Genomic DNA, 13154 nt, shown 5'->3' on the forward strand with positions numbered 1-13154 from the left:
GCAGTATGTGGCAAATAAAAAAGCTCAATAACGTTTTACAAAATGATACAAACGTGAAAGGAATGGGGACCATTTCAGTTTGTTCATAAAGCAAATCTTGTCTCTATAACTCACTTACAACTCTGCCATGGTCTAGCCAGACGGAGTCCTACGGCCTCACCTTCTTCTCATTTTGCATGCCATGCCTTGCTTCTGTAGTCCCAGTGTGTGGAATGCCCTTGCATAGAAATTTCCTCACACTGACTCCCAATGGCCAAACCCTACCCATCTATAAGGCTTAAACACCATTATATCCATGAAGCCTTCTTCGAACTCCACAACTAGAAGAAATTATATTTTTCCCTAAACTGCAGTAATTTACTTAAGTTTGTTTATAATATTTAACATGTTTTACTTTGCATTTATAGTTACTTATACTTTTTATAGTGTGTATTTATGTGTACATACATAGACACATACACAATATACAGTATAGTATTTACTTGTAGTTATTTAATTACATTGTAATCTCCTCTAACAGTTTTTAAATAGACTTGGTGTCAACTCATCTTTGCTCCCCCCCATGAGGCCTAGCTCAATGTCTTGCACAGAGTAGGTGATCACAAATGAAAGAGTAAACAGGGTGAGTTCTCATCGAATATCTGCTTTGTATATAATTTGTACAATGAAATGAACAAATCCATATGATATGCTAAAGTCACCAGGAACTAAATCATCAATTACATAAATATTTATTTGGTCCTTCTAATCTTCACTCTATTACTCAGAAATCTTATTGGAAGGAGTGCTTTAATGCAGACTCACAGTTAAGTGTCCTTCATGATGATCTGGGAAATGAATGAATAAGTACTCTGTGGCTACCAGTTGCATTATGGAGTCACCTAGGAATTCCATCCTCTGATTGTGACCTCTGAAAAAAGGAACATTAATATACAGAGATCAATAAGCATTCATGGATTTAAAAAAAAAAAAAAAAAAAAACCAGAATTTTTTTAAAAGGCATGCAATGTGTTCATCTTGTTTTAAAGCACAAAACTAAATACAATTCCCTAAGGCCCCTCAATTGAGAAGAGATCTAAGTTAATACAGACTGAGTTTCAAAGGAGAGTAAATTGAGTACTATCTAAGGATTAAATAACTGCTAAAATAAAGACTGGTAAATATTGCCTGGTCAAAAGCTGAGGAGTAGCAGTTGAAAAATAAAGTATAATATAGACAAGAATCTTACAACAAAACAAAGCAAAAAGTCCCAAAAACTGTCCTCACTAAATCTTTTGAAATATATACTCCATTATTCAAATGTGGAATCCAGATTTTTTTTTTTTTTTTAATTTATGATAAGAATCTTTCATCCTTATAGTTTAAAGAGACTTGGGAATATTTGATCTGAAGGAGGGGAGCCAAAAACTGAATAAAAACAACCCCAAAGAAATACAATTTTGCTTATTTTCTTAATTATTTCACTAGCTCATCTTTAAATCATTCATCTAGAGCAGGGGTAGGAGGGCCAAATCCAGCCCTCAGCCTGTTTCTAAGAATAAAGGTTCGCTGGAACACAGCTATGCTCATTCGTATACATTTTATCTATGGCTGCTTTATGCTACTATGCAGAGTCAAATAACTGCACCCAGACCACGTGGCCTGCAAAGCTTAAAATATCTAATACTTGTCCCTCTATGGAAAAAATTTTGACTTCCTTCACACTCTATTAGACTTTATGAAGAAACAAGATGATTGACAATGGGACCAAAAATACTGGTTGGAGCATATCTCCTGGTCCATACCAGAGTCTGGCTACCCATCCATCTCACAATGTGACTTTACTGGAAAAATGTTTGAAATACCAATTCTTTTCAAGGGCACACACAGCAAAGGTTTGGGACTGCCCCACCTAAACAGTCACACTGGGACTACATGAGTGCTTCTAACTCACAGGGTCAGATGATTAAATCCCACAGTTCTCAATGTGAATGCCCTTGCCAGAAGTCGAACATGAGTAAAAATTACTCCAATTGCTTCTTCAAACTCAGTAAGCTTCTGTAGAACTGGAGAAGTTTCAATAAGTTGTCGATCAGTATTTGGCTCTTGCAGCTACGTGAAAATAGAAATAAAAGTCACGTGTAGTTTTTGTTTACAAGAGTAATTATCAATTCTAGAACAGTGTTCTGTAAAATTCCTTCTCCTGTGGGCAGAAATTTCTAAAATGCCAATAAAACATGAAAGCTTCTTTCTCATTTCTTAGAATGGCAAACAAACCTAATATTTAAAGAAGCCTCAAATAATATTTTCCAATCTCCTACCAAATTTCAAGGCCAAGCATTGAACACAGATAGTTCAAAATCCTGAGTATCATATTAACTCTCCAAGGAAGACTCAAGCTGCAGAACAGCTGGTAGAAAATATATATCTAGCAAAGCAGTGGTTCTGAAACTTTAGCATTCATGAAAACACTTGCAGGGCTTGTTAAACACAGATGGCTTGGCCCTATCCCCAGAGTTACCGATTTTGTATGTGTGGAGTGAGGACTTGCCTTTTTGACAAGTTCCCAAGTGACACACATGCTGCTGGTCTGGGAACTGCCCTTTGAGAACCACTGCATTAGAGTAACCTGACTACTGTGTGTCTTCTAGGGACCAACCTATTTTGGCAATGAGCATCATTAAAACTGAATTCAGCTTACATTGGAGGTTATTATACCACTAGACAGGTGGTGCTCCACAGAACAATGAGCCTTTAACAACTGGCTGAGAGCAAATATGAAAGGTGTAATTAAAATGAACATTTTCAATAACTTTGGGCAATCTTGTATTAAAATATTTTCAAAGTACTCTGAATTAATGTCATTTTTTACTGTAAAGCCTCTCATGCGAGTTCAACCAGTAGTGATTATTCTTATTACATTTATTTTATATATACAAAAATATGTATATATGAGTATACATATGCATGTATACATATATGCACAAAGCCCAAAGTAAAACACAAATAGAATCAAAAAATAGTAGCAAGAATTTTTAAACCAACTGAGAGAAGGGGTGTCACCATGTATAGATCTTTTAAGTTCCAAAATCTTGAGTAGAAAGCCATTACGCTGTATTAAAATTTTAATTATAATAAATTTTATGCAATCTGAGGCAAAGTCCTCAATTTCTAAGATCCAAATTAGGTTACAATTTAGCAATGTTAATTTAGTATTTGTCCTGCTTTTTAAATATGCCCAGACTTGCTTCCATATTATTTTCCCTACAATAGCAGGTATGTAGGTATACTGGAGTCAACATATTATGTTTTGAATATCACCTTTTGCAGGGGGTACCCCTAACTCCACAGTGGCTCTTTCTGCCTCACTGAGGGAAGACGACTGACTCCCACCCAGTCGTCTCGGTCATCCCCACCCAACCCAGGCCACATAAATGCAATGCACGGGTTCATTTTATTATTTGTTCCAACATTTTCCAGTTTGACACTCCAGTTTAAAGTCATAATGCCACCAAAGGAAATCAAAGGATAAAACTGGGAAGGGAAAAAAGCAAAGGGAAGTACCATGAATAGCTGGAGTCATAAAGCTCACTGCAGACAGGAAGGTCATACTTACCTGGAGTGGGTGCAAAGGATAATTGAGCCAGACTTCGCGCAGGTCCTGCAAAATGGAGTGATGCCATTAATGCTCAAGGGAGCCATTTTAACACATGCTAGAGTCCCAAATAAAACATCATTATTTGAAAGACTGAACTATTTCAGATGGTGACTCCATTTACTGCAAATTCAATAGTGCTAGCAAACTAATTTTTTTTTTAAGTGTATTCTCCACTCAAACTGCCTGTAGTGACTCTAATTAGGCTATTAACCTGGGGAAGAAAAGAGGCACCCCCAACCCCAGAAGTCAAAGATACCTTTTAAAGCTAAGTTACACATTTGCTTAACCTAATACACTGGATGAAGCTGCTCTTTTAGTCATATATTTTAGCTTACCATTCCCCAGAAATGCACATCAGCTGTGCCTTTTGTATTCAAAACTCATCTCAAATATCCTTTATTTCAGGCACTAATTCATTATCATATGAACTGTTTTAAGATGGAGAAAAAAAGCACCCATAAGCTCTTGCATTTATGAGACCATGCTTTTACTGTGGGTCACTATAAACGTTTATTTGAACTACTGGAATGAATGAATTTTATGGAAAATCCTAGTACATTAGGTTATCCATTGAGTTAAATCTAGAGGCAGTTATAATTACAGCTTCCTCAAAATTAGTGTTTTTTCTTTAGTTTTAGACTCTAGGGAACCTCTGGCCTTGATGTTAGGTTTCTGAAATAAATTAATAAAAAAAGATTTTAAAGAGAGAAAATATTTTTAAAAATATTATGGGGGGGGGACAAAGTATGGGAAAATTTGGTATCACGTGTCACACACAGGGTAACAAAGTGAAATAAAATACCTAATACTTTTGTACAACTTGCATCTAAAAATACACTTAGGGTTTTTGTTTGTTTTTAACAATTTTTAAAAGTGCTTAAATACCAAACTGTTCTTCTAAAGCATTTTAAAGGACTTCTCTTAACCAGTTCACTAACCTTGTTACACCCTAAGTGGACATTTACCAAGCTCCAGCCCCTTGTTTGACCTACTCCTTACTGTCTCCTCTGGAGAGCTCCACCACTCTCATCGCTTTAACTACTATCTCAGTTTGGATTGCTCGTTCACTTCTGCTGCAGTGTTGACCTCTCATCTAAGCTCCAAGTCCATAACTCTAAATGGGCATCTTTTACCTCACTGGCAACATGATCACATGATAACTTTTCACCTTTCACCTTGAACTAGCAAATCTGTTGTTGGGAAGACTACAGGCTCAGGAGTCAGGGTGCCTGGGTCTAATCCTGATTCCATGTTGGCAATTTACTTAACTCTCCAAAGTCTTCATTTCCTCAAGTACAGTTGGCCCTCCTTATCTGTGGGTTCCGCAGCCATGGATTCAACCAACTACAGACCAAAACTATTCAGAAAAAAAAATTCCACAAAGTTGCAAAAAGCAAAACTTGAATTTGCCATATGCTTAGTACTATTTTGAATCCAAGCAAATGAAGTGATGTGTAGGCAATGCATTAGGTATTATAAGTAAATCTAGATAATTTTAAGTATACAGGAGGATGTCTGTAGGTTATATACAAATATTACACCATTCTATATCAGGGACTTGAGCATCCACAGATTTTAGTATCTGTGGGAGGTCCTGGACCCAATTCCCCACAAATACTGAGGGATGACTGTATAAGACAAAGATAAGTACAATACTTATTCAAAGTGTTCTCTGATGCCTCAATGAACAACATAATCAAAGCATTAAATCCAGTGCTGGCACACAGAAGATATTACTATTAATCACGATGACATCAACAATGATAAACAGCTCTCCCTTCCCAATCTCCAAAGCTCAAAATTCTCAGGGACCTCTTGATTCACCTTTCTTTGTGTTTTACACTCAAAAACTGTGATTTCTCCTTCGACATCTGCTGCCACCCATGCTGCTGTAACAGCATAACACTTCACAATGAGACCATTACGACTGTGTCCATTTACTTTAATCTACCCTGCACACTGAGATAAGGTTCTGCTGCACCTTGGTGTCAGAGAACATAGACTACAAAAGATCTAGATTTGGAATCCCAGTGATACCACTGACTAGCTCAAGGACCTCAGGCGAGGTCTCTACCTTCAGTTTGTTCTTCTGGAAAATTTTTACTGATTGATCAGGTCATCTGATCATGTAACATACTTTTATTAAATACCTACTATGTATTAGGTTATTAAGACAAGAACCTATCCCTGTCCTGAGAGGGCCTAGTGGGGTAGAATGAAGTAAGTATAATTTAATAAACTGTGACAACATAATAGCAATATATATATATATTTTATATATATATATATGTGCCAGGAAAACTCTGCCTGCGGATGTCAGATAAAGCTTCAAAGAGGAGGTGACTCTTTACATGTGTCCTGAAGAATGTGAAGAATTTGGCAAATCAGTGAAGAGTGAGAACCAAAAGCAGGGCACCATAAACACACAAATAATATGTCTACAGTACACAGGCACAAAAAGGTAATTCCTAGTGCATGGTACAAAGGGGAAGTAAAAAGAAAGAAGACTGAAAAGACAGGTGGGAGTCGGATCATGAAAGCTGTTAAATGCTATGTTGTGTAGTATGAATCTTGGGAGGCAGTAATCAAAGATTTTAAGCAAGAAAGGCCATAACCAAGCCTGTGCTTTAATGGTAATAAGACAACCCTAAATGTAGCAGGAATGATGGACTGGAGCTGAGGAGAATGACAGCAAGTTAAATAGCCCAGCTGAGAGATGAGAAAGACAAAAACAAAAGCAGCAGGATAGCCAAGAGTGAACCAATTCAGGAGACATTAGGGTCAGAATTGATAGGATTTTGCATCTGAATGGATGCCAGGAGAAGAAAGCTTAGGGACAAAAACAACCCCAAGGTTTCTGGTTTAGAAAATAAAGGAGAAACGTGTTTTAGGTCTAAAAGTGATGCGTTCAATACTAAACATGTTGAAATGAGGTGTCTGTGGAACACCCATGTGAAGCTGCCCAGAGGCAATTTGAAAAGCTGGCTTTTCCAATTTCTGGAGCTCCAGAGAAAGGCCTGGTTTGGAGATACTGAGACCAATGAGTAAAGAGAAAAAGAGAAGTGGGGGCACCCAGAGGAAAAATGTCATCATAATACCTCTCCATTTTTCTAAGAGGACCATTGGATGATCGAAATGAAACAACGGATCGGAATGTTCTGGGTAATCCACAAAGAGTTACACAAAGACTGAAATACAGAACCAGCAAAAACTGTCTGGGGCTAAGAGTAAAAATCAGCTGGTTAAAAGGAAAAAACAGCCCTGTAGTTAACAGGGGTAAGAGAGACACAGATAAAGCCAGCAACAAAGTTAACAGGAAACAATGTCCCCCTCAAGGTCTTGCAGCAGCTGTAAGATGCCATGAGGACCCCTCTTGGAGTGTCTCTTGCTTTCCTGCCCATGTTGCCCTCTGACCTGCTTTGCCGTGCCTTACCTCCTGAACCACAATACTGCTCTCGCCTCATGGCAGCATCCAATCCCAAATTAAGCCCTTACTTTTCCCCATCTGGCCTCAGACAAGGCAACCAACCAAGAACCCTTCTCGAAATCATTCAGCACCAGCCCAGGCCTCCCAAAGGACACCTCTCTCCTCCCATGGTAAGCGCCACCCCTACACATGCTGTCAGTCAACCTGACTTTGTCCTACAGGTCTGTCCCTGGCTGTCTTTGGCTGATTAGGTTTTCGTGATAAATTACTTTTAAAGAAGTGTAACAATTCACTAACGTCTCTTACATACTACAATACACGGAAACCAACACGGAGATGTCGAACGAGTTAGCATGTCCAAGTCTGTGTACTTAGAAATGCAGAAGCAGAAAGTGTAAGAACCCAAATGCCCCAAGGGATCACACCCTGATCACATAAGCCCTTCTCGGCCGCACGCCATCATGGCGCTGGTTGCCCTTCTCTTCCGCATTCTCCTTCCTGCCTGCGCGAATCGCACGCCAATCAGCTCCCCCCCAAGCCCCATGCGGTATGCTAAATAGGGATTGTATTTTAAACCAATCAGCTTTCCCTTAAAGCCCTATATATATGTGTGTGTGCTGCCTAATAAAAAACGAACTCTCTCCGGTGGATCGTCAACTGGTGTCGACTCGTCCTTTCAGAAAGCCCACAGACTACTGAGCCTGTTCAGTTTCATAAAAGACACACTAAAACAAATTCTGAATTTCAGCTGTCCCATTTGTAAGATAATGTTCAAACTCTGCTTTTAGATTCAGTCATTTATTTATTTCATTTTTTAAACAAATATTTATTAAATGCTGCACATGCCAGCATTGCACTACGTACAGGAAATATAAGATAAGCTTGTTAAGTAGACAGGTGAGACAAAAGCAGTTTTAAGAGAGAAAAGAATCTAAACAAACTGATGCAATTAAAAACACGACGTGCAAAACTGCATGTAATTCAGGAAAACAGGAACACAGTGGACGGGGGATGCAGGTAAGACACAAGAAGGGGGAGGGTCCTGGTGGGGGTAGGGAAAAGGAGGTTAAGGAGTAAGGGGGGGTTGCTCACAGAGGCACCACTGGAGGCAGGAAATAGCAAAGAGGTTGCTGAAACTGCCAATAAAGATAAACACCAGAGCAAAGATATTTTAAGATTTGAGAAAAAGTCTTAAAATACATCCCATCTGCTACAGATACAAATCAAGATGCACACTTGTTTGTATGTGTAAGACAAAATGGGGGACATGGGATATCTGTAGATAATTTTCCCATCAGAAGGAAATTCACACATACAAAAGTCATCACATATCTCTAGAAAAACAAACAAAAAAATCAAATTCTCAGAGATGAGCATTGTCCAAGGCACATTTTTCAAAACTATTGATTCTTTTTTTTTAAACTACCCAAAGTAATACAGTAATAACATCTGACAGCACTTAAGCTGAAGGTTTCACAAAGACTTAAAACACTGGCTTCCTGCATTCTTTATTGCTCCATGAGGGCTATTTCATTCAATTATAATGACATTTCAATTTGGAATACAGAGTTGCCTCTCCCTTTAAATGTTTAAATTGACTTGTTTTGGTACAAAAAGCATCCAGTATGCTCTATTACATAAAAGATTAAAAAGGTATCTCTAGCAATATTAATAGCTCAATACTTTAGTAACTACAGAAACTATTTTAGAATATATCATTTTTTCTTAAACTATAATTTGCTTTTAAAAAAAGTACTTCCATAGCCCTACTGGAAACTCACTAGGAACTGACTTTCTAAAAAACATATATATATTTATCTAGTCTACATAATTTACATAAAAACAAACCATAACAGAAAAGCCAAAAGGCTATAGCTTCAATTAAGCCTGCATGGGGTAGGTACCCAATGATTATAAAATATAAAATCATAATTAACTTCAAGATACTTCAAAATGAAGCAAAGTCCCATTACATTTGTATTCATATTTAATATACAGGGGACCATAAAGAAAGATGGGCTCAGGTGAAAGAAAAACTCCTACTGTAAATGCCCATGGAACTTTCCCATCTGCAAGAGTTGAATAAGCTATTTCTGATGTACTTAAAATGTACCATCTATGGTACATTTGGGTATTTTGTTTCTCCTACAGTCTTTTCAAAATAGAAAGACCAACTGAAATAAAATGTTCCATAATGATATATAACTGAGAAAAATGATTCAAGATAAATACCGGATCATTAAAGAGTAAGCGTCCAAATAACTGTTTGGCTTCCTCCAGGCTTCCCTCCAAGTAAACAGCTCCTAATAAAAGGAAGAGAATGACAAAAGGAAGGCTGCATTAATATTCAGAGAAAATTACGTATCTCTATAAAAAGCAAAAAGGCAAGCCAAAAACCTCTCACAAAAAAAAAAATCGACAAGAACAGAAGCAACTTTCTTAAAGGTAACATTTTTCCTCTTTTAGCTACACTTTGTATTATAAATTAGACTAAAACACAGCATTCAATTTACTAAGATGTAAATCTAATATTGTAAGTAAAAGAGGCCAAATATGAACTATCATGAAAGGTATGAGTATAAACCTCACTAAGGTAACAATACACAAATACTTGACTTTACTAAAGAATATGCAGGGTTTTATTTTCTGTATTTGCAGTTTATATTTCACACCAAATATATACAGGCATTTAAGAAAAAAGAGTAATAGACAAAACCTGAGTCTAGATCAATGAAGGCTTCTACAAATAACAACCAGGGTAACTTTAACCTTTAATTTGAAATAACTTAGTACTATGTACACATTTAACATTAGTCATAACCAGTAAGTGATATAGTAACATTTTAATCAGATATCAAATAACCCTGGAGTAGGGTAGTCACTTTGTTGAAATCAAATTTTTACATGTCTTCAGAAAGATCACTTTTCCATGTAAAATGTTAAAAGACTTAGTTACCAGAGATTTTGATAACTAAACACACTTGTTATTTATCAACAGTTGTAGTAATAATGATAGCAGTAGTACTTCGTTGTGGTTTGGGGGCCACTTTTACCCTCGGCACTGAGCAAGGCATTTCCACATTCTTATCTTCACCTTCATGGGGTGCCTTAGAAGGAAGTGTTAGAAAAGACTTACAGGGTTTAGGCTCACATTAGGTGATTTGGGTGAGGGCTTAGGGAAGTGGAATTTTTCTCTGGATTAGATGCTGCCAGGATTGGATACTACAATCCCTACAGCAACTCTGTGAGGTAAGTTATACAATCTCCTTCTCACAGATGGGGAAACTGAGAATCAGAGAGACTAGATAACTTGCCAAAGACACAGATCTGATAACTGATGGAACAAGGAATTGAATCATGTCTGCCTGGTTCTGGAGTCAATGGTGAACTGTCAAAAATACTTTATTATGTGTACAGAGCACAGTAATTCCATGTGACAAACTCTCTGATAAGAGACATATTTGTGAAAAACAGACATAGCTGTGAAAAGACTGTAGATAATTATTAAACATTCTCTCGCTACTTACATCAGCATGAAACTACAATGGAAGCTTTCCATTTTCAAAGGAAGAGGGTAAAAATAAGTACAAGAGCCTTTGAAAAATAAAATGTACTTGTTTACCTAAAAAAATGAAGATACTGTCAATCTACTGTAACATTTCACTGAAGAGCATACTTGTGATCACCAGCTAACTAACTCTTCATAACTTCCCTGTACCAACAGCTAACTGCATTCTGGATATAGTCAAAAAGAAGCCGAGGAAGTAAAGAGCCTGAGAAGTGAAGTGTCTACATCAGTGTAGCTTCAAGTGAATAAACAGTTATATAGACTCAAGCCCTGAGATTTTAAAAACATAGTGTTTTCAAGATGTTTAAAGCAGTAAATCTCATGAATAGTTTAAAATATAATCAGAAACAGCACTGGGACCTCTCTAGCAACCTAGTTTCTGTTTATTTATGTGTGTGATCCTGAATCAATCTGGAAAGTAATTCATCTCCATATGAATGCACTTCAATTCAATTCATTAAATACTTAACTAAACATCTTTATTACATCAGACACCAATTGGGGCACCAAGAATGCAAATAAGAGAAAGCAAGATCACTGCTCTGGAGGAACTATAATAACTACAGTACACAAGTGGTAGGTGTTATACTAGGAACCTCAGTGCTTTGAGAACAAGTAATTCTGTCCCAAGTTCCCATGGTGGATTTTATGTGCTATCCAGTTTAGACATGCAAGAAAGATTATAAAAAGAAAAATTACCTATTAACGCTTCAAAACAATTAGCCATTGCATGTCGAAGATCAGATTCTCTACAAAGGTCAGGCCCATGAGCATACAGCATAAATCGATCCAGCTCAAGTTTCTACAAAATTCAGAATAACAAAGAATAAAAAAAGGTTTGCCAAAATCCTAACTTCAATAACTCAGCATCTCCTGGGGAAGAAAAAATGATAATTATAAATCCACTGGCCTTACGTTGGTATATTAAGAGAGCTTAGTCTACCATTCATTAGGAGCCCTATACATATGGTTCAGTTCTAACTTAACTCTTTCCCAGTCAGGCTTCTACAAACTCCAGTAATTAGGTAGGTTATAGAATTGATCAGTTTTGAGCTCTCCAATCCCAAGTCCAGACGTAAGACTCTTACAAGACCATGGGCCCCGGGTTCATTCAGTATGTCTAGGGAGACACAAACCTAACCCAAAGTTCTGAGAGTCAGTTTTACTTTTTTGATTCCAGAGTTAGGTGGTACTGGTAATGTCTACACCATTCAAAGCAAATTTTTATGTGGAAGAGTAAAGGAGGATAGTCAGAAGACTTCAAAATGCCTTATACCTCTAAATCTTTTTCCTTTTTAATACGGTGAGAATTTGGAGGCTCTATATTTTGTACTGAGTTCCTTTTGTAAGGTTTCCACCCTCATCTCTGCAGGTTCAGTGAGACTTTCTGAGGAATGAACTGGATTTATCTTAAGGGTTCTGGGAAATCATCTGTAGTGAATTGTGTTTTCTGTTTTGATTTGGCCTCAGAAAAGTTTAGAGCCAGATTTGTGGCCCAGTTCTAGACATAAGACTTATGAATACATCAGTGTACACTAACTCTACCTCTGGCTTCATTTTACTGTCTTACCCATATTTCCCCTTTAGTTTGATTTCTGTAGTTACTTATTTCTTATCCTGTTGTATTACAACATAAAAATCAATTCAAGTCCTCTTAGAACAAGACTCAATATGAATTTTTTTATAAAACTCCTGAAATTGAATAAATGGAAATCATAATTCTATCCATAAAAGGAAAAAGATACAAACATTGCATAAATATGTAATAAATCTGTTTCCATTACCATGTAATTCAATTCGATAAATACTTACTAAGCAATAACATGCCACATAATATGGAACAAGTCACAAATCAATGAACAAACTAGGACAATATGAATCTCATCAGACCCCAGATAAAAGACGCTTAGATTTTGCATCTTGGTATGTATATTAAATATCCATATCCATTTATATTGGAAAAACAGAAGAAGTAAAAAAAAAAGACATATATACCATTGTTGCTTTGCGTTGCTTTGCCCCCCACGGATTTGTCACCCCTCTTCCCCTGGGTGACGAAGACACAAAGGATTACTCAAAGCCCATCTCTTCTGAGCAGTGAGAGACCCTGAAGCAGTTAACTTCCCTGGAACCCTCCAGCAAGAGGGATCCCTTCCTTGGGAAATTAACCCCAAATTGGGGTTCTCTTCCTGCATTTATTTTCCAGACCGGGAAGTTACAGGAGGAGAACATAGATGGAGTTATAGTTTAACAATATAGGCTGGTAACTTTCAGTGAAACAAGTCAGATGACATACCATTAGACAATTAAGTGATCCACCAACAAAGGCTTGATCTTAGCAAACATTCCTTCTCCCTCCATAATTTCCCAGTACCTCTATATATATCAAGCAGTAACCTGTCTGTCCTTGAGCCAGCAACCTTGCTGTGCCACAAATCTTTATCTTACACCAGAGACTTTATAGCCTGAGGAAAATTTCCAGTCCTCTGCAAGGTCAATATTTGAAACTGCAAGGCTTTGGA

General features: G+C 37.2%; 1 protein-coding gene across 8 annotated transcripts in view; it reads right to left on the bottom strand.

Moving 5' to 3' along the window:
• Positions 1-13154, bottom strand: part of DROSHA (drosha ribonuclease III) — a 116191-nt gene that overhangs the window by 18170 nt on the left and 84867 nt on the right. For all 8 annotated transcript variants that reach the window (XM_063086520.1, XM_063086517.1, XM_063086519.1 and 5 more), the window contains 5 exons: positions 11332-11434; positions 9297-9367; positions 3596-3640; positions 1934-2091; positions 805-910 (listed from right to left, as the gene is read on the bottom strand). In XM_063086520.1, coding sequence (XP_062942590.1) covers positions 805-910; positions 1934-2091; positions 3596-3640; positions 9297-9367; positions 11332-11434 — 483 coding nt within the window. The remainder of the gene's footprint in view (positions 1-804; positions 911-1933; positions 2092-3595; positions 3641-9296; positions 9368-11331; positions 11435-13154) is intronic.

The sequence above is a fragment of the Cynocephalus volans genome, chromosome 2 (genome assembly GCF_027409185.1).
Source record: "Cynocephalus volans isolate mCynVol1 chromosome 2, mCynVol1.pri, whole genome shotgun sequence".
Taxonomy (NCBI): domain Eukaryota; kingdom Metazoa; phylum Chordata; class Mammalia; order Dermoptera; family Cynocephalidae; genus Cynocephalus; species Cynocephalus volans.